General features: G+C 40.8%; 1 protein-coding gene across 2 annotated transcripts in view; it reads left to right on the top strand.

Moving 5' to 3' along the window:
• The window catches only part of LOC109031595 (retinol dehydrogenase 12), a 99,706-nt gene that overhangs the window by 59,522 nt on the left and 17,900 nt on the right, over positions 1-22,284 (top strand). For both annotated transcript variants that reach the window (XM_072297117.1, XM_072297118.1), the window contains one exon: positions 18,863-19,076. In XM_072297117.1, coding sequence (XP_072153218.1) covers positions 18,863-19,076 — 214 coding nt within the window. The remainder of the gene's footprint in view (positions 1-18,862; positions 19,077-22,284) is intronic.

The raw sequence follows: 22,284 nt of genomic DNA, 5'->3' as shown, positions 1-22,284 counted from the left end.
CACTTGCTTTTTTTGAAATTTGTAAATTGGTGGCCTCCCGACCAGACCCATCAATCGGGGGGGGATGTTCCGATCCAGCAGACTGTTAAAGCGAGTTATCTAGTACGTCGATCGAGGTGCGGCGAGGTGAGCCTGCATTTCTCTTCTTACTTTGCGATTCTGGCTTGTTATGTCTGCGGTTGGAGCAAATAGGCGGTACGGTGGATAAGGCTTTACCGAAGATTTGCTCCAGCTTTGGATCTCTTAGGTTTCGGTTGCGTGGGACGTGGTGCCCGAGCTGAGGTGCATTACCCCTGCAAACGTGATCCAAGAGTAGCGGCCTTTCCTCGGTGGAAAGCGCGGAGCGAGGTGCGCGAGTTGAGCTGCATCTCTCTGCGAGTTTTACTGAGAAAAGTAGTAGAATTTAGATTTGGTTGGTCTTAGAGATGTATTTTAATTTACCTTCCGAACCATTTTCCCTCGAGTTTCGATCAGAATATCCGTAGAATTTTAAGAATGAATTATATGTATACGTGGAAATTATTGATAAATCTCAATTTAAATAAATACGTGTAAGTTGGAAAACACGCTTTCAACCTTTAACGCAAGTAGTGAAGTAGTGGTGCGCGAGTTGAGCAGCATCAGACGGAACTCTGCTAAATTCCCTTTCCAGTTAAAATTTTCTCTCTCTCAATTTCAATTTCACTCATTATTATTTTTTCTATGGCGCCCGAATCCAGGCATCCCACTGAAGTTATCCGGCACCTCAAGTAACGTTGGCATATCTTATACCAGAGGACGTATGTGCCTCTGATGTCCTGGACCTGCTTCGCAGAGAAGGGGGATTTGCCTCGTTACAGGGGGGACACCCCGTTACAATTGCAATGTACGGGAAATTTTACATGAAATTGACCCCTAAAAATTCAACCACCTTACGCCCCAAAGTGATCCCTTAAAGAGGGGGCAGCGGCTCCCACAATAATTTCCTTTTGGTCAAAAATTGATGTGGATTCTCCGGAAAAAGATGGTTTCTCAGGTAATCCACCCCAAGGTATCCGTATTTTATGCACCCAGAGCCCCTTCAGCCTCCTTTTGGAGGTAAGAAGGGGGGAGGGGGGGGGGGGTCGGGACTAAGAAATTCGAATTATTTGGGGTCAATTCTCTATTCAACCCCGCGGTCCCCGACTTCGGACGACCTAAAGCAACCGAGAAAAAGGCCTGGTACGGGTGTTCTGGGACACCCTGTATGAGGACAAATAGCGTGGGATAGGTATTCTGCCGTGATAGGAAAGAGAGCCGTAAGTACAAAAATGAAGTTTTGAGAAAACGGGCTCAGAAGCTTCTGACAAGAACATTTTATTGATAGAAGCCTCCGTTCTTTGTCAAATTGCCACTAATCGTACGGAAGACTCCTAGGAATCGTATGGATGGTTAAAAATCGACTGATTTTATTTTCATTACATAAAAAGGGTATTTTTCATTTTCATGCGAGGTTATTCTTAGGCAAGACAGCCGTAAGTGCTATTTTCTGCATGCTTCCGTGGTTGCGTTTTGGACGCACAACAAACACATTTTAAGGTTAGCAATTGGCAGAAGAGGACGGCACCTTACTGGAAAGCACTGTTTTCATTGGCTCTCATGTACCTCAGGCTGTCTTGAAAAAAACTATGTCATTTTCTATGCACTTACGGCTTTCTCATACGTCTTGTTATCATTTAATTATGATGAATTTTGCTGTTTTAGCTATCTCAGTAATTTCATCTAAAAGAGTTTAGACGAATTTTGAAGAAAACTCGATTTCGAAAATTTTGCACTTACGGCTCTCTTCGCTATCACGGCAATATTTCTGACTCCCAGGCGAGTTATGAGGAGATAACTCGGTGCATAGGGTGAAAATGAAGACTTGACCGGGTAAAAAATCCAACAGCGTCGCACGATAGTGCAGAAAAATACAGGGTTATCCAAAAGTCACTGACCACCCCTGTAACTTTTTTCCAAATTGAGATAGAAGTTTGAAACTTTGGGAATGTTCCTCGGTCTAAGGTAGCAACTTTTTGGTCCCCCCAAAATTTTGAAGGGCGGCCCCCCTTAAGGGGGGCGGGGGCTAACTTTTTTTTTTCAAATGGCAACCCCCCCTTTGTGATACCTCATTCGAAAGATAAATAAAAAAGAAAATTTTTGGCGCAAACCGCAGGTCAAAATGTTCATTTTTGACAAAATGGCGGCCGGTCAAAGTTCAAAATGGCGGAAATTTGGCATCTCCGTTGTTTATTGACGGATTGGTGTGAAACTCGGATTCCTTGGGTTTTTTGAGATGAGAAAAACGATTCTGGCATTGGTTTTCCAGAAAAGTCAGTCCTTTTCAAAATGGTGGCGATCAAAATGGCGGCCTAGAGCGGGAAGTGGATATTTAGGCTGCATATCGTTGGATTTGCAGGAAACTTGGTTTCTGGGGGTGTTTCGGCACGAGAAGAACGAATCTTTCATTGGATATCTGAAATTTTGACAAATTCCAAAATGGTGGCGGAAAAATGGCGGGAAATCAGTTTTACGGCTCTTTACCGATGGATTAGCATGAAATTATTTGATATTTCAAGAATCTAATGAAAGATTCCTTTTAATCCAGCCAAAAACCGCCAGGATATCGAATTTCATGCTAATCCATCGGTAAAGAGCCGTGAAACTGATTTCCCGCCATTTTTCCGCCGCCATTTTGGAATTTGTCAAAATTTCAGATATCCAATGAAAGATTCGTTCTTCTCGTGCCGAAACACCCCCAGAAACCAAGTTTCCTGCAAATCCAACGATATGCAGCCTAAATATCCACTTCCCGCTCTAGGCCGCCATTTTGACCGCCACCATTATGAAAAGGACTGACTTTTCTGGAAAACCAATGCCAGAATCGTTTTTCTAACCCCTAAAAACCCTAGGATAACCCCCCCTAACCCCCCCTTTTTCTAACCCCTTTTTCTAAAAACCCTAGGATTCCGAGTTTCACACCAATCCGTCAATAAACAACGGAGATGCCAAATTTCCGCCATTTTGAACTTTGACCGGCCGCCATTTTGTCAAAAATGAACATTTTGACCTGCGGTTTGCGCCAAAAATTTTCTTTTTTATTTATATTTCGAATGAGGTATCACAAAGGGGGGGTTGCCATTTGAAAAAAAAAAGTTAGCCCCCGCCCCCCTTAAGGGGGGCCGCCCTTCAAAATTTTGGGGGGACCAAAAAGTTGCTACCTTAGACCGAGGAACATTCCCAAAGTTTCAAACTTCTATCTCAATTTGGAAAAAAGTTACAGGGGTGGTCAGTGACTTTTGGATAACCCTGTATTTTTCTGCACTATCGTGCGACGCTGTTGGATTTTTTACTCGGTCAAGTCTTCATTTTCACCGATGAATGCGTCGATCTCCTAAAAATTGACAAAAAATACGCGGTTAATCGATGTATCGATTTTTTTTTTTTTAAAAGCGTTGGGTCTGTTTTTTTGGAATTGGTATTTCGAGGGCTTTCGGATCAATCCATGAGTTCCAACGGTACAAACATTTTAGTGTCCAAGACCAATAGATAGACTGTAATCTACGATCGATATGTCCATTTCTCAAGAAAGCGAGGCAAAATACGAGGATGACCGATGTGTCGAATTCTTTTAAAATGTGTATATTAGGGTTTATTTTGTAGTTGGACCCTTACATATTTGTGCAACGATAAGGCCTTCCAAGGGTTAGTACTGAGTGTCCGCAAAGGGAGATTTCTATGAAAAAAATGTTGGCCTTTGAACTTCCTTTAAAAAATGTTTATCATTTTAAAATGGAAAACCACCTTTTCAAATAATTAACTAATTTTTCAAGCTTAATTTGTTTCTTTAATATACTGAATCAAACAATTGATTTGAAGCTGTTATCGAAATTAAAAACTATGAATTTAATATCGGTAAACTTTATTTTAGTTTGAAATATTTAAAAATATATTTACAGATTTTCCCTACGATAATGCTCGATCTATCATTCTAGGCTCTGTGCTTAGGTCCATTGCACAAATTCCGCGTGCCTTTTTTATGATACATTTTTGCATAAAATTATTCAGGCTTGAGATCCAAATGAGATGAAAATCGACTAGCATTCCGGGGGGGGGGGGGGGGGCTGAAGTACTCTGAGCCTTGAAAATATCACAACTAGCGCTATGATGCCATCTGATTGTTATTTACGACGTCGTGTCATCATGGACGTAGGTAGGGGGGTCCTGGCCCCTCCAGAAATCTCGTGCCCCCCCCTCCAGAAATCTCGTGCCCCCCCCCCAGAAAAAAGGGATCCTCCATTCCTCGCCCCCCCCCCGCCCCGCTCTCTTCACCACAAGAGGTGGTCCCATGCCCCCCCCCCCAGAGAAATTTCCTATCTACGCGCGCCCCTGCGTGTCATCAGTTACGTTAACGTGGATCCGCAACTCATGATAGGCGTCTGCGGTGGTTAGGATGATTCCTAAATTCCTGGAGGCTTCCGAACTAATTCGGTGGGTTGCATGTGACCCCTGGCGCCACCTATTCTCCTAAAAGGACGGTTCGATACGAGATCGTCATTCCCAAACTTGTCATGTTTACACATCGAATTTGCCACCATCTATGCTGGAAGAGCATCATTCCGGGAATGCGTTGTGCGGGATTGAGAATGTGTTGCCCCCCCCCCCCCCCTCATCATGGTGATTAAACTAAAAAGACAGAAAAAGGAAAGAATCGAAAAATTTGCAACGTGTGACTATTTGGCGAATTTCATATTTTTAAGCAAAATTTGGGGTCCTAAGCCCCCATCTCGGTGGCACTATAAAAAATTCACTAAATTAATGTGAGCCCTCCCCTCACGTTTTTCGGAATGAATCGAAAAATATTTTACATGTGACCATTGCGTGAATCTCATATTTTCCCGCTAAATTTTGGGGGCTTAGCCCCCTCTTGGCAACAAAACTGAAAATGCATGCAATTGATTTAAGCCCTTCAAACACGTTCGTCGAGCTGAATCCAAACATATTCCACATGTGACCCTTCAGCGAATATCATGTTTTTCTGTCAAATTTGGGGGCCTTAGTCCCCTCTCCGGTGAAGAAACTGAAAATGCACGACATTGATTTGAGCCCTTCACTCAGATTTGTCGTGCTGAATCGAAAAATATTCCACATGTGACCATTGCGTGAATCTCATATTTTCCCGCCAAATTTTTGGGGGCTTAACCCCCTCTTGGCAACAAAACTGAAAATGCATGAAATCGATTTAAGCCCTTCACTCAGGTTTGTTGTGCTGAATTCAAAAATCTGCCACATGTGACATTTCGGCGAATATCGTGTTTTCCCGCCCAATTTGGGGGCTTTCGCCACCCCCCCCCTTTGGCGAAGAAACTGAAAATGCAAGAAATTGATTTAAGCCCTTCACTCAGATTTGTCGTGCTGAATCCAAAAATATGCCACACGTAACCTTTCGGTGAATATCGTGTTTTCCCGCCAAATTTTGGGGACCCACCCCCCTTCCCTTTGGCTTAGAAACTGAAAATGCACAAAACTGATTTAAGCCCTTCACCCGGATTTTTCGCGCTGAATCGAAAAATTTATTGTACCAAAGTGTAGAATAATAAAAATTGTTGATTCATCAAACTGAACATTGCAATATCCGATGGATACGCATCTCCAAGCGCACACTACTAAAAAATGGAAATTCCCGAATCAGACCCTACTCTCGAATCTCCGATACCAGACCCAGCATGGAAGATATGGTCTATCAATGCCGAATATTTTACAAGTCCGAAATCTCGAAAACAAAAAGTCGTATCAAAATTCGGTCCGTACAGTTTTCCGAGCTTCAATAGTGTAAAAGAATCGCATCGGTCCGCGGCAGATCGGAGGAGGGTAATTTTCCGAAAAATTTTTTAATTTCCCGAATCAGATCCTACTCTCCAGTCTCCGATACCAGACACATAGTAAAGGAGACGGTCTATCGAAGCCGAAAATTTTTACAAGTCTGAAAATTCGAATTTTTTGCACAATCTGACAACATTGTACCGAAAAATTAACTAATTTCTTGCACCATCCAGCAACACTGTAAAATTCGATGTTGCAAAATTTCACCGATACATAAATCATTTATTTATGTGCACCTTCCGGCAACGCTGTTGCATAACCGCCATCTTGCAGGGGCAATATACACCATTGCATAACCCGCAGATTGAAGGGGCTACATGCACCATTGCATAATCCGCATATTGAGGGGGCAACATATAATACTTCTTTTTTACAGCCTTGCCATATTGGCCAATAATCACCATACAACACTGTAATTTAATTCATATTTTTCTGCACCATCGTGCGACGCTGTTGGATTTTTTACCGGGTCAAGTCGCTATTTTGACCCTACTTCGGCGAAGCCGCTCAGCTGTCGTTGCGGCTCAATTGCAATTGCGGCTCAATTAAAGCACCCGGCTGTTGAGCCCGGCGCGGCGTCGCGTTTTCAAGTATTCACCAGACCAATAACATTTTACGATAAATTGGTAATTCAAATTATTACTTAACTAGGGGCCTGAGGCCGCTACGCGGCCGCTAAACACTGGAAGGGAACTGCTCGTAAGAAATCATAGAACAACCACGTTCAAGTTATTTATTATAATTGAATAGCAACTTGAATTGAGCACACAAATGAAGTCTACTGAAGGCGATCTGGCGAAGGGTGGTTGTCAAGTATAGCGACTCTCTGACGTTGCTTGCCTCTCCTTTGTTCAGTTGGCACGGCTGCTCTGTTGACCGGGGAAATTTCGAGTTTGCTTTGGAGCATCACTTGAGAAGTTCCCCTGGCCAATCAGAGGAGTGGATTGCTCGGCTGATCACTGGAGGGGGGAGCAACGAGTTGGTGAGGAATAGAGTGCGTTTCGTCTGGTATTCGGTCTGTGTGCTCTGTGAAGTATGGAATAAAAGTTTGTGTCTTCGAATCAAATTGGGTTCTCTCTGCTCTCCCAACCCGGCCAATCGCCAACCTTAACATGGTGCCGAAACCTCGGCGAACCCTTGAGGACTGAATAGCCTGAGATCGAGTTTCCAACATCGTCATTGACTTCTCACTGGTGGCCTAAATCCGCATCCCCTCGTGATGGACATTCCAACGGCAGCTTGATAGTTTCCAACCTCGTCATGGACTTCTCACTGGTGGCCTAAATCCGCATCCCCTCGTGATGGACATCCCAACGGCAGCTAAATAGTTTCCAACCTCGTCATGGACCTCTCACTGGTGGCCTAAATCCGCATCCCCTCGTGATGGACATTCCAACGGCAGCTAAATAGTTTCCAACCTCGTCATGGACTTCTCACTGGTGGCTTAAATCCGAATCCCGACCTCTTGATGGACATTCAAACGGCAGCTAAACTCCACTTCTAACCTTAACCAGGTGAATCATTTTCTAAGTTCATGCTTTGTTCCCCAAATGTTCTTCTCTTCTTTTCAGGTTGCATAGCATCGTATTTTGTAAATGTCCCACTCAGAGGCGGAAGATGATATTACTGTAATTGACACTTTACTTGGTCCTAGTTCTTCCCAAGACCCTTTACGGCACTCGACGCGTCCCACAAAACTCCCAAGCGCCCTTTCAGACTTTGTAATTCCATCCAAAGTAGTCCGTAAACTAACTTTTAAGAAAACAGTTTCGGTAATGTCTAACAACAAGGAAAATGACCCACCAGGTGATAATGTGCCTCCATCACACTTTAAACATTTTCCAATTATCTTACCCACAGTTTTCGACGGGAATAATGTGACTGTGGAGAAATTTTTAGAGTCTTTGGATGCGGCAGTCCAAGTCAACAACTGGAAAAAAGAATATGTGCCTCTCTTCGTTCAAAAATATTTAAAAGGTGCAGCGCTTGAATATTTTGAATTTTTGAAAACATCTTACCCTGCCCTGACCTTTGAACAGTTTACCGCTAAATTTAAATCTCAATTCAAAGACGTAGCCAAAGTTTCTCGACTCACAGTCCAATTAGAAAATTTAAAAGTTGATTCTGCGGAGGATCTAAAGGAATACTCCTTTAAAGTGCGTACCATCTGTAGGAAAATCGATCCAAATATGTCGGATGCTCAGGTTATTTTTCATTTGTTAAAAGGCATGCCCATGGCTATTAAAACCACATTTTCTCTTTTTCCCCACAGTACGATGGATGAATTTGAATCCTCCTTAAAGAAGTTCGAACAGCGTCATATAAATTTAAACATTGCTAACATTAATAAACCCTCACATAATGAAACAGCTGAGCTCAAACTGGATGAAATCATAAACAAAATTTCTGCTTTACAAGCTAATCACAATATCCAACCTCGTTCGCAAACAAATGATTCCTATAGACCGCAACAAAAGAAGAAGAAAAAATTCAACAATCACAAATTTCCACACCCACCATTTTACCAACAACAACCTTTTCATCCAGGCCCAGTGATGCCATTTCATCCACCGTACATTCCATACCCTGCCCAACAACCGAAAACCCAAACTTATCCTAGTGCTACATGTCTTATTTGCGGGTGTGCGCATGATACAACCCAATGTAAAGTACGTTTTTGTGTTCACTGCCGAAAAGGCGGGCATCTAAAGAAAGATTGTTTTGCCTTAAAAAGGGATGGCAACAATCAAAATTTTTAGAAAGTGGTATTTTTAGAAATAAATCTAAGACGTCGATTACCCATAATCGCAAAAGCTTCACGCCAAAGGCAATCGAAAACCCCTGTTCCTCTAGTGTTTATGCAGATCATTTTCCTCCTTTGTCTCGTGTGAAAAAGGACAGTCCTAAAATAGCTCGAAAGGACACCCATTTTAAACGCATGGCTCCGCAAACAAAGACTAAAGTCGCCAAAGAAACCTCTATGTGTACATTAAGCTTAGGCTTGTCTACTTTTATTGATGTGAAAGTTCAAAATCATAGCACCACAGCGCTTATTGATAGCGGCGCTAGTGTATCCGTTTGTTCTATCGCTTTTGCAAATTTTGTCCTTTCCGCAAAAGGAAAGAAAGTCGACTTGAAAACAGCCAACAATGAATCGTTACCCATTGTAAAACGAGGCTTCTTATTGCTCAACATTGCCGGTAGGGAACTGAAAACCTATGTGTATGTTACCAAATCCTTATCGTCTCCTTTAATTTTGGGCGACTCCTTTTTGAAAACACACCAAGCCATCATAGATTATAAATCAAACTGCATTCAACTCACTCACCAAGGAACAACCTTTTCCGCCCCTTTTGTACATAAGCTAGAAAATAGTTTGTCTTCGTTAGAATACCCTTTAAGTTTACAAGTAGTAACTAAAAATACCACTTGTCTAGCACCATTATCAGTTACTGACGTGAACATTCATTGTGAGTTTCCAGCGTTTCAAACAAATTTCTTTTTTGAACCAAATTTCAAATGGTTGGAGTCAAAAAATTTATATATTAATAGATGTTGTTTAACTCAATTGTCTTTACCAGTTAAAAACCTCTCTCATCAAGAAATCATTTTATATCCGGATACACCCATTGGTACCATTTGCTTCAAGAAAAACTTGGAGTATTTTCAAAGAACGAACAACTTTGAAAAGAAGGCATTCTTAAATCTAATTAGAAAAGTAGATGCTGACCTTCTTCCTTGCAATAATATAAATGATGCTTCTACAAAGCACTCCAAATCACAGAATAGGAAAAATACTGCTAGTCCAGCTTTTCCACACAGTAAATCTATTACTGGCACTGTTCCTGCTAGTACAGGTAGTGCACCTCCTTGCCAATCAACCAATTCCATTAAAATGGCAGGTTTGAGAAGCAAAATTATCACAGTTAATACATGTCGAAATATATGTGCAAGTAGATTTGTGGATACGCCTACATGCATTAACCGTGTCCTCCCAGCCCAAGAGCTGCAGATTAATTCTGTCATGGGTAATTATTTCACTCTACAATTCCAAAACGCTGAAAATGAAAATGAAACTCACAAGAATGTTATAACAAATATTACTTCCAATACAAATTCTAGTAATAGTATTCCAGAAAATTTGCTCCCTGTTGACAAATCGGGAACACAAATTTTCATCAATAGATCAATACCGCCACTTGTTTTTAACCAGGTCAAGGAAATCATACAAAACAACATTGAAGTCTTTGCATCCTCACAAATTGAAATACATAAAGCACGCTTGATGCCTGCTGAAATAAATTTAACAGATAACATTCCTGTACATTCTCCTCCTTTTCACATGTCACCTATGGAGGATGAACAATTGCATGAATTCATTGGTCAGTTAAAACAAGCTGGTATTGTTCGTGATAGCACTTCGCCTTATGCGTCCCCAGCTTTTTTAGTTACCAAACCTGGAGTTCCAAAAAAATCTACCAATTTATCGCTATCTGACAAAAGATTTGTTGTCGACTATCGTCGCTTAAATGCCAAGGTCATTCCAGACAGGTACCCATTACCAAGAATAGAATCCCTGATCACTGAGCTTCGTCAGTTCAAATATTTCAGCAAATTTGATTTTTTGAGCGGATTTTTCCAACAAGAGTTATCTGAAAAATCTAGGAAATGTTCTGCCTTCACAACTAGTAGAGGTTTGTTCGAGTTTAACCGACAACCTATGGGCATTAAAAATGGATCATCATCATTTAGTAGGGCTCTGAACAAAGTGTTTGCCGACCTGTTGTATCACGGTGTCATAATCTTCATTGATGATCTGATCGTCTACAGCAAAGACTATGAAACCCACGTTAAGCTGTTAAATATCGTATTCGAAAGGCTAAAAAAACATTTCTTACGCCTAAAAACTTCGAAATCCCAAGTATGTTGCGAATCGATAGACATCCTAGGATATTTGATTAGTCACAAGTGTATCGCTCCATCAACCAAAAATTTAATCCCAATACTAAATGCACAACCGCCGAAATCTTTGAAAGAATTACGTTCTTTTTTGGGATCCTGTTCTTTCTATCGTAAATTTATCCACAATTTTGCCAAGATTTGCTCCCCATTGTATGATCTCCTCAAAATCTCTTCCGACAAACAGTTTACTTTAACACCTGCAGCAAAATCAGCGTTCAAGACTCTGATTTCTCTTTTCACGCAAAAACCAGTGTTGCAAAACTTCAATGAAGATCATGAAACCGTGGTAATTGTAGATACTTCGAAATTGGCTACTGGCTCTATCCTTGCCCAGCGTAACTCAGAAACAAAAAAACTACATCCTATTGGTTATTTCAGCAAAAAACTTCAATCACAACCGTCTTGGGGTTCGACTGAACTTGAACTCCAGGGCCTAGCTTTGGCAGTGCCTCATTTTCGTGATTACCTATATGGCCGCAAATTTACAGTTTTTTCTGACCATAATAGTTTGGAGTATTTTACAACATTTAAAGAAAAGTCATCTAGATTAAATAAATTGGTATCAAAACTTGTCGACTATGATTTTGATGTAATTTACAAGAAAGCTTCTTCACCAGCCATAAAGGCAGTTGACCATTTATCTAGATTCCCAGTAACCGCAATTATAGCCACTTTAGACAAAAACATGCCAATTTCAAACAATGATTTAGCTTTAATATCCACTAATTTTAATTCAGAACAATTAAAGGACCCACAAATTGAGATCATACGAAAGGCTATTATCTCTCCAAAAACAATTTCGGATCGCAATGTTTTACGCCGAAGCCGTCGCTTTTCACTCAGAAATGATTTAATTTACCTAAATTTGTGGTGTAAAAATCAAGAGTCTTACGCTTTGTATGTGCCCAAATCCTTGATTAATTCTGTTTTGCATCATATCCATGATGACCTAGTTGCGGGATCAGCCCACTTTTCCTTCAAAAAATGCTACGATAGGCTAAAGAGGCATTTCTACTGGCCAACAATGCGGCAAGATTTAGCCACCCACATCTCTCGTTGTCATTCTTGTAACTTAAATAAGCCAGCAAAAGTTAAATACGGTTTGCTGCAGCCCATCCCACCGCCATTAACTGGAAAACCTTTTTCTCACATAATTTGTGACTTCCTCGGTCCATTACCAAGTTCGTACGGTCACAAATATATTTTAATTGCCATTTGTACCCTCACCAAATATGCGATTACAAAAGCAACCCATAATGCTGACGCTAACACAGTTGCCAAATTTCTTATAAGCGATGTTATTTCTCAAAAAGGTTTCTTTAGTAAATTTTCAACCGACAGAGGCTCACATTTTGATAATGAGCTTATCACAGAATTGTCTCACCAGTTAAAATTCCAAAAGCAGCACAGCACTGCTTACAGACCTCAATCACAGGGCTTAGTGGAGCGGCTTAATCAAACTATCGTAACAATTTTGAAGCATTACATAAGTGAATCTAACAAAAATTGGTCAACCATTTTACCTTTTGTTACTTTTGCGTACAATTCTAATGCACAAGCTTCAACGGGCTATTCCCCATTCTACCTGGTCCATGGGTATGAGCCAGATACTTCTCTCACCGCATCCCTAGAACCCCCCAACCCTCCCGTTGATTTGTTGGAATCGATCGAACAATTACTAAAAATCAGACATGAAATGCCTGAAATCATAAAAAAAGCCCAGGACAAATACAAACGACACTATGACAAATCTCATATACCTTTAAATTTAACACCAGGTTCCCAGGTTTATGTAACTCTCTCAAGACCCAGTTCCAAATTATCACCCCTCTATCAAGGCCCTTATATGGTCGTCAAGAAAGTCTCTGACCTCAATTATGAAGTTGCTATCCCAATGAGGGGAAAGTTATCAAATGAAATTTTACATGTCTCCCGATTAAAGCCTGTGCCCCCTAAAGCCCAATATGTTACTTCAGTACTTCCATGTCACAATATCTCTCGCCAACGCAAATATTCTATTTAATTTTTATATTGTAATACTCTCTACATTTTACTTATAGCACCAAAGAAATTTTAGCTGCGACAAGGCTCTTTAAACTAAGATTAATTAAAAAGCTCATTAACCTTTTAAGCTGTGATATTATCGCTTTTTAATTCTTGTTTCAGAAACTGTTATTTGTACACACTCTTGCTGATCCAGTTTCTGGGAACGATTCTACACTCTGGGAAGACCGCAGACTCCTTTTATCAGCTCAAACTACTCCAGCACCTCAATCCAAGCTGTTAATATGGGCTTATCACTGATTACCTCAACATCACGCTAAGAGTCCTGCTTATCTCAACCTGATCACATCTTCTTCACAAACAACTCTTAATCTAGATGATTATCTTCCTCTTAACGCTAAATTATCTTGCAATCCGTTGTCAATCAATCTTACCTTATTTTGTAGAATCGTCCCCTAGAAACACTGATTGTTAACTTGTATCTTATCATAATTGTTTATTGTCAAAGACAGAAAAACACTCTCATTCTAAAACCATCCTTTATTACGTTTCACTTGCTCACTAAAGCATGCTTAACTTTAACAAAATTTTGCGCTTCAAGAGAAAAACTTAACCTCTCATCCATCTTAGTCGTCGGAGGTCCTCCTCTCCCAACAAGGGGGGATGTCAAGTATAGCGACTCTCTGACGTTGCTTGCCTCTCCTTTGTTCAGTTGGCACGGCTGCTCTGTTGACCGGGGAAATTTCGAGTTTGCTTTGGAGCATCACTTGAGAAGTTCCCCTGGCCAATCAGAGGAGTGGATTGCTCGGCTGATCACTGGAGGGGGGAGCAACGAGTTGGTGAGGAATAGAGTGCGTTTCGTCTGGTATTCGGTCTGTGTGCTCTGTGAAGTATGGAATAAAAGTTTGTGTCTTCGAATCAAATTGGGTGCTCTCTGCTCTCCCAACCCGGCCAATCGCCAACCTTAACAGTGGTTTGCTAAGAGGTTGAAAGTTCCGTATCACGATCCAATGAACGGAACGACACGAAATGATGCACAGTCCCATCAAATCAGAAAACGTTTCTGAAATGTTTCAAAAATATTGACAAAAAGTTTACGGTAATATTGTTTTATCATTTTTGAAGCATTATTAATAATAATAAATAATAATAATAATAATAATAATATATTAGGATTAAAATATGCGCATGTCTCTAATCTCTTATTATTCTGTGTAACATCTGAATATACAGCATGTAACCGAATTATAAATGTCTGATGTACATTCAGTAAACTTGTACTTCTCACAACCAGAGTACGCCGCCAACTAGAAAACTTTACGGTTCACAACAAAAGTGCGCCACCAACTAGAAAACTTGTACAGTTCACAACTAGCGTGCGCAACTAACCAGAAAGAAGAGAGAAAATTGTTTTTATAAAATTGTGTAAAAATTTATAATAATGTTACGATACTATTTTGTGAATATTTCAATAATTTTTTTGAAAATACATCGTAAATATCTTGTAAACATTTCGTGAATATTTACGAAATATTATTGGCAATCAAAAATTGCTGTCATGACTACATCGTTAAACTATTCCTGCAGCATTTTTGCAATGCTTCAAAAATGATAAAACAATATTACCATAAACTTTTTGTCAATATTTTTGAAACATTTCAGAAACGTTTTCTGATTTGATGGGACTGTGCATCATTTCGTGTCGTTCCGTTCATTGGATCGTGATACGGAACTTTCAACCTCTTAGCAAACCACCCTTCGCCAGATCACCTTCAGTAGACTTCATTTGTAAGAGGACATACTTTGCTTATGGACAAGAAACCAGGACACATGAAATACTGGTGGGCAAAATAGCACATTCAGTAGACGAAATAAATGTAGACAAAATATTACAAAAGACTAATTTTGTAGTAGACCAAAAAATAGTAAACATCATGTCTGTAGACAAAAATACCTCTATCCCCTGATCTAGATATGGAAGGGCGCGGACCTTAATGATTCCCTTAAACGCCATCCCCCTAAATTATCTGACACAATATCGTTGGAATCCGTGCCACCGCGCCGTTTGCTCTGAATTCCGTTAAGAACTGAGCCAATTTACAGATTGAGGGAATTGTGTGTGTCTATATGGTTGGCTGTCACTTTTCTCCCCAGACCGCTTCCTCGATTTTTCTAAAAAGTGCTGCGGGCTCAACATGCGTCAACTAATGCAGTCGGTTTGTCCGACTGAGGGATCAGTCAATGGGCCTCTTAGCTGATACGCACCGGCTCAACCAGGGCCGTATTTCCCATTAGGCCGGGTAGGCCGCGGCCTACAGCGGCAAATTTTGAGGGGCGGCAAATTTTGAAATTCGAGGTTTTTTTTTTGGTATTATTTATATTTTACACTGAAATGAGTGCTTCTTGATTCGCATGGAACTCGTTCCGTTTTCGAGCACAGTATCAGCAGAGCAGGACGGAGAGGCGAAGGATCCCAGACATGAAAAACGCCACCTATCACACAGCTCCTCGGACTCGGAGGTCCTTATCTCAAAAATGTACAGCTCAAATCCCAGGATCGAATGTCCAGACTCTTTTCGGAGCGGCGGAGCACAATTACACTCAAGATGTGCTAATGTAGGCAGTTTTTGCATATTCATTTCTTCACCACTGGCACCACTGGCTTTATCGCACTACATTATGTCAGGGGTGGAGGGGGCTGATGCTGGCTGGCTTTTTGACGTTGTTTTCATTTTCTAGATTAATTTCTGACAAGCAATTTATATTTCGCAGACATGGTCAGTGTCCCTGTAATCGTTGAAGTTCAAGCATCGAAGCTTGAGCCGTGTAGTAAATTCGCGCAAAAGCGGGCATTTTTGTTTTCGGTTTTTATTTCTTAAAGTTTAATAGTGGAAAATAAAAGATGAGTGACGGCAGGTCGCGACTAAGCGGTCACCAGTACAAACTAAACCGAGAGGAAAAAGAGGAAAAAGAACGCAAGTTACTAAAAAAAACTAAAAAAAATCGATTCTTTTTTTGTAAAAAGTGCGAAAAGCCAGATGCAGCCTCCACGCGAGCGCGATACGTCTACGGTAGTTGAAGTTGGGGAAACCGTTCCATCAACAAGTGCGACTAGTGCGGCGAGTTACGAAATTGAAACGGATAACAAAAACGGTGTGTTCAGAAGCAGATACTTCCAAATCCCCCGTCTCCGAACAGGCAGTGAATTCAAACATTTTGTTTATTCTCAGTGACGACCCAGTCGAGTGGGAAATCAATGATTCTCTTCGAAATTACGTGGCAAAATATGGATTTAAGCAAAATTTGGATGCCGACTTCAAGAAAAGCAAACGCGAATATAATGATCATGCGCGATATTTTACACGTTCTATGTTCGAGCGAGAACTTAAAAATTGCGAAAAAATTCAGAGGGACTGGTTAATTTACTCTCAAAGCTCAGGTCGAGTTTATTGCGGGCCTTGCCTCGCCTTTAACGGTGGTTCACAGTTTGGCGTTCTAAAGGAAGGTTTCAATGACTGGAAAAATGCGAAACGCTTGGCACAACATGAAAATTCGCCAGATCATAAATCTTCAGTTCTTCAAATGTTGGAGAGAGGTAAAAAACACGGACGGATTGATCACCAGGTAGAACGTCAACTAGAAGAAGAAAAAGTATATTGGAAAAGTGTGTTGAGACGAGTGGTTGAAACCGTAAAATCTCTCGTGTCGCGAGGTTTGCCGTTACGAGGCGACAATGAAACAATCGGTTCGGTCCACAACGGCAATTTTTTAATGGCTATTGAGCTTATCGCACAGTTCGATCCATTTATGGCTACTCATATTGCGAAATACGGCAACCCTGGTAGCGGTCGCACCAATTACCTTTCGTCAACTATTTATGAAGAGTTCGTCGAAATTTTAGCATCGAAAGTGACAGAATTGGTTTTAAGTGAAATACACATCGCCAAGTATTTTTCTATCATTGTGGACTCTACGCCGGATTTAACACACGTTGATCAACTATCTTTAATAATTCGTTATGTTCAAAGTGATGGTACGCCAATAGAGCGATTTATTAAATTTATTCCGAATGTTGGGCATAAAGCTGAACTCATAAAAGACGCTGTGGTGGAATTAATTGAAGAGCTTAAAATAAACATGAATAATTGTCGAGGGCAATCATATGACAATGCTGCAAACATGTCCGGGCCTTACAACGGTTTACAAGCTAAAATTAAACAAATTTCTCCAACTGCCGAATATGTTCCCTGTGCGGCTCACTCACTGAATTTGGTTGGAGAGTGTGCTGCAAAATGTTGCGAATCAGCAGTCCTTTTTTTTGATACCTTGCAAGAAGTTTACACATTTTTCACAGCGTCAACTGCCAGATGGAATATTTTATTTAACCAATATGAGAAAGCAGAGAAAAAGCGAAAGGAATCGAAAGAGAACAAGAGAACACATATCTTGCAAAATCTGTCAAAAACTCGATGGTCAGCACGTTCAGATGCCTGTGTAGCGTTGTTCGAATCCTATTGGGAAGTGATTAGTGCTCTTTTTGACGTCGAAGAAGATGACCAGCAAAATCCAAACGCAAAATGTGAAGCTAAAGGAATTCGTTTAAAGCTTGAAAGTTTTGAAATGGCCTTCATGGTTGTTTTTTGGGGCTTTCTTCTCGAGCGTTTTAATCTAACTAACAAACTGCTGCAAGACCCAGAAATTGATATTTTCACTGCCGTCCAGTTGTACGATTCCTTAATCGCTCTCATTTCTGAGAGTCGTGAGAAGTTTGATGGATTTGAAACCGAAGCAAGGACTTTACTCATGACAGCCGCTGAAAGTTACCAGAAAGATAAGGGGCGAAAAAGAAAAAGAACGCTTCGATCAGGCGAAAAAGCTACGGGAGAGGTGGAATTCAATGGCCGTGACACCATGAGAGTTGAAACTTTCCTAGTGATCATTGACAAACTAATTACCGAACTTAAGAAACGTCGAAATGCGTATGAAATGTATTATGAGCGATTTTTTTTCCTTCTAAATTTAACAGCCCTCAGTTCAGAAGAGTTGAAGAAAAAAGCTGAAGCGCTTGTTCAAATATATCCAGATGATATAGAAGAATGTTTTATTGGCGAATGTATTCAATTTCAAGCTTTGTGCAATTCCCAAAATTACACCGAGGACGCAAAAACACCAACCAAATTGTTGAAAAAAATTCGGAATCAAAATATTCACAGCGTGTTTCCGAATATTGACATAGCTCTTCGGATGTGTGTATGCACGCCAATAGCTAATTGCTCTGCCGAGAGAAGTTTTTCATGTCTACGACGAGTTTTGAACTACCTCCGATCAAGCATGAATGAGGAAAGACTGAGTGCCTTGGGGATTTTACAAATTGAGAACGAGATACTTCAATCTCTGGACTACGAAGAAATCATCGACGCGTTTGCTGCTAAAAAGAGTCGTCGTGTGTTACTGCATTGATTGTGGAGGCACCGCACGGAATCGGTGAGCAAATCCATCTTCTAAAATATTTTATTTGCTTTTTCATATTATCCCTTCTCAATTTTATTTTACCTCCAAAAATATTATATAGAATACTAAAAGTTGGCAAAATTTAGGATGCACAGGGGTGGCGGAACTTCAAAGTCCAAGGACTCCCCGCGGTGAGCTCTGGTAGACTGGTAATTATTTTTTAGCTCCTTAATTTCGCTCAAAATAATCAAATAAAATCCAAAGGTATTAAACCCGGTGACCGGTGTATTGTCACACCTCAAAATCGACACGAAATGAGGCGAAAAATACAGAAAAGGTAGCAAAAAATGGTGTTTTCCAGGTCATTATTTTGAAAATTTTCCGGGGGAGGCCCCCCGGACCCCCCTCGGGCTGGGGGGGGTCCCCCCAGACCCCCCCGGGGCGGCAAATTTTATTCGGCTTCCAGCGGAAAAATCGTAAATCCGGCCCTGGGCTCAACTGTAGTCGGTTCGAATATCCGAGGTTTTTTCTCCGTGTTGTTCATTCATTTTTTCTCTGATTTAAGGGCTTGATGTGACAACTTATGCAGTGCATCCTGGATTCGTGCAAACAGGGATATTTCGAGAGATTGACACGACTATTCATCCAATTGTTCAACGAATTCTGGAGAGTAGTATGAGCAGGCTACTGTTCCTGAAATCGCCATGGCAAGGAGCTCAGACAACCCTTCATTGCGCTCTCGCCGAGCGAGCAGGAAAAGAGTCCGGTCTCTATTATAGGTAAAAGAAATACTACTTTTCGCTCCAAAAACGGTCTCAACTCAGTGAGACGGACATGAGTCACATCGACTAATATACCTAGAAAAAATAGTTTATTTGCTCCTTAAAAGGAACCTTAGGCCCCCCCCCCAAAAAAAAATTCTCTGTAACAAAAACGTATCACAAAATTTAATGGGACAATACTTAATATTGAGCACCGAAAAAAGCAAAATAATAAATAACATCGTAGATGTCACAAATATGTCTGGTGATGCTTAGATGCTGGCTAAGCTACTCGTCCAGAAAATATAACACCCTTGAAGTGCAAACAACCTAAGAGGACAACCAGGCCAACATCTAGGGATCACCAAACACATTTTGGCAATCTAGGTGCTAAAGTATCATATTATATTTTACTATGAAATTAATACAGATCTCTATGGTAGACCGGGGTTATGTGGACACGGCGGGTTAAGTGGCCACTTGCTCCAGACGCCCCCTGGTGGAAAAATAAAAAAAAGACTTGCACCATTCGAAGCAGTTGGTAGTGTTCCTCTTTTATACCTACCTCTGTGACGGATTCTCGTAATCAGTTTATAGGTTATGTTGACAAACGTAATTGTTGTCCTTGAAAGTAAATTTTTTCCGGTCCCTTCCCAAGTCCATCTAGGCGTCTTGATTTTTGGATCAAAGAATCGGGAAGTGCACCATCGTTTTCCTTTCTTCATTGTATGCTGTTTTTGAGGTAGTTACTTTTTTGATTAACGCAAATGAGACATTTCTGTGACACTTTTTCTGAAAAATGTCAATGTGGGGCTAAAAGGGACACATACTTGGTCGGGTTAACTGGACATACCAATAACTGTATAAATGAAGTAGGCAAATGAAGCTTGCGGACCAAAAACTACTTTTTTCTATCTACTAGTACTCATCAGTAGTAAAAACACGCCACGGCAAAAGGACAACACATCACGGAGACATTTATTTTTCTAGCTAAAGAATTTAAGTTAATTATTTCTGTGTTTCAAAAAAAAAATTTTTGAACCGGTTTTGAAAAACCAAGAGAATAGCCTCACGTTTCAAAATAAATGTTTTATTATAACATAGGAGAGACCGGGGCACAGTGACCTGGGATTTTTCCTTTTGCTTTCTCTGCTCTTCCTGAAGAGGTTTCTGAAGATCTGCTATGGGGGGATGATAAGTGTATGTCAGTACCTTAAAACCCCTGGAAGTTTCAAAGGTCTGCACCTATTAGAAAAATTGATAAAAATCCAAGAAAGTTGAAAAAAATTTTGGCCACTGTACCCCAAGGCTGGGGCACAGTGCTCACGGGACTAGGGCACAGTGACCATTTTTCTTGTGAGTGGCCTTAGGAACCCTCTCTACCCCTACAGGAAAGGAAGTTCGACATTTCTCATCCTGGAAGGGAAGGATGATTCATCTCCTACTTAGAGGAGGGTATTAACAAATTCGGGGGGGGGGGGGGGTAAATTTTTGGGGGGCAACAATTTGCCAAAATTCACCAAATTAAGTCAGTATTTTGGGTAAAGAAGTGATTTAGTGAAAACGAAGGGGGGGGGATCTTCATCCCATGCTCCCCGACGACCCCAAGGGGGGGGGGGGTGAAGGTCCCATTTCCAGAAAGAGGGGAGGGGGTCCAGGGGGAAAGAGATCAGTGTGCCCCGGTAGGAGTTTTCATAAACATAACCTCATAACGTGATGATTCTGAAATAGTGGTAAACTTTTCAGTACAGGGTAATACACCCAAAGACATGTGCATCGGAAAATAGCAAGTAGATTTTCCTTGATTCATAATGTTAACGCCAAAAGTAATGAGAAATTAAATATTTAAAATGTGCAAAAACTTCCCTCAAAATAAATGACCTGTTGTCAGTAATTTCCGTTGTCAACAAACTGGCAACGAACTACACCTCTAGAATGGCCGCGAGATAGCAAACCTGCGGTACGCGCAAGGGCCGGTTTTTGAAGGCAGGAGGGGGGTGGGAGCCCAAGTATAGCTAACCTCAATCTCCATTTCTGCTGCGTCTTGCCCATAAGGATTACATGTGAAAATTTCAACCTATGTAAACTTTCATTTTTTTTTAGGTTTGCTTTCAAAGTTCCTATTTTTTGAATTAAGAAAACCTTTGGAGGTGCGATTATTATGCAATCTTTTCATTGCTATCACTTTATTCAACAATATTCGGCAAAATGTGGGTAGCGTCTGACATGGGTTTAGATGGCAGCCTGCTGTGTGAGCCCAAGTAAACCTAACCTATATCAACTTCAAAACGTTCCGGGTCTCTAAAGGCCTAGATACACACGGCGATTAATCGCCGCGATTGGGTTGGTTCGGGTCGCATCGCTCAACGCAATACAATCAACAGAGGCCATCAGTGCGATCACGTATACACCTAGCGATTAATCGCCGCGATCAGCGCATAGAGTACAATAGAGTCGCAAAGTACTGGAGCGCCGATGAAGCCAATCCATTAACAGGCGTTTCCGAGCCACGTGTGCTCCGAAAATAGTGAACCATTTGCGAACCCAACGGCATTTTGTAACACGGCGGCTTATGGAGAAATCAAGAATTGCTTGTGTTTTTTAGGTATTTTATAATTCAATCAGCATTAATTTTTGCAAATTTTGCTATTTAAAGGTAGTCAAAGCCATAATGAATCCATTGATGTATATTACTCCTGGATAATATTCATATTGGGATTTAATTTCTGACTTATACCAAGTGTGAACCAACCGGCATTTCTTATCACGGCGGCTTACGGGGAAAGCAACGACTGCCTGTGTTTTTTCGACATTTTTTATTCAATCGATATTAATTTGTGCAAATTTTGCTATAATTAGATAGTCAAAGCCATAATGAATCCATTGATGTATATTACTCCTGGAGAATATTCATATAGGGATTTAATTTCTGACTTAACTACCAAGTTGTGAACCAACCGGCATTTTTTAACACGGTGGCTTATGGAGAAATCAACGACTGCTTGTGTTTTTTCGACTTTTTTAAATTCCATCTATATTAATTTGTGCAAATTTTGCTATAAATAGATATTCAAAGCCATAACGAATCCATTAATGTATGTTACTCCTGGGTAATATTCATATATGGACTCAATTTCAGACTTGATTCAATGTGTGTGGACCTAGCCGACGAACGGAGCCGAGTCGGGAGTGGGGAGGTGGGGAGCGCTGAGCGCGAGTCTCTGCG

This window comes from Bemisia tabaci, chromosome 2 (genome assembly GCF_918797505.1).
Source record: "Bemisia tabaci chromosome 2, PGI_BMITA_v3".
NCBI lineage: Eukaryota > Metazoa > Arthropoda > Insecta > Hemiptera > Aleyrodidae > Bemisia > Bemisia tabaci.
The sequence above is the reverse complement of the archived record's forward strand: the minus strand, read 5'-3'. Positions and strand labels throughout refer to the sequence as shown.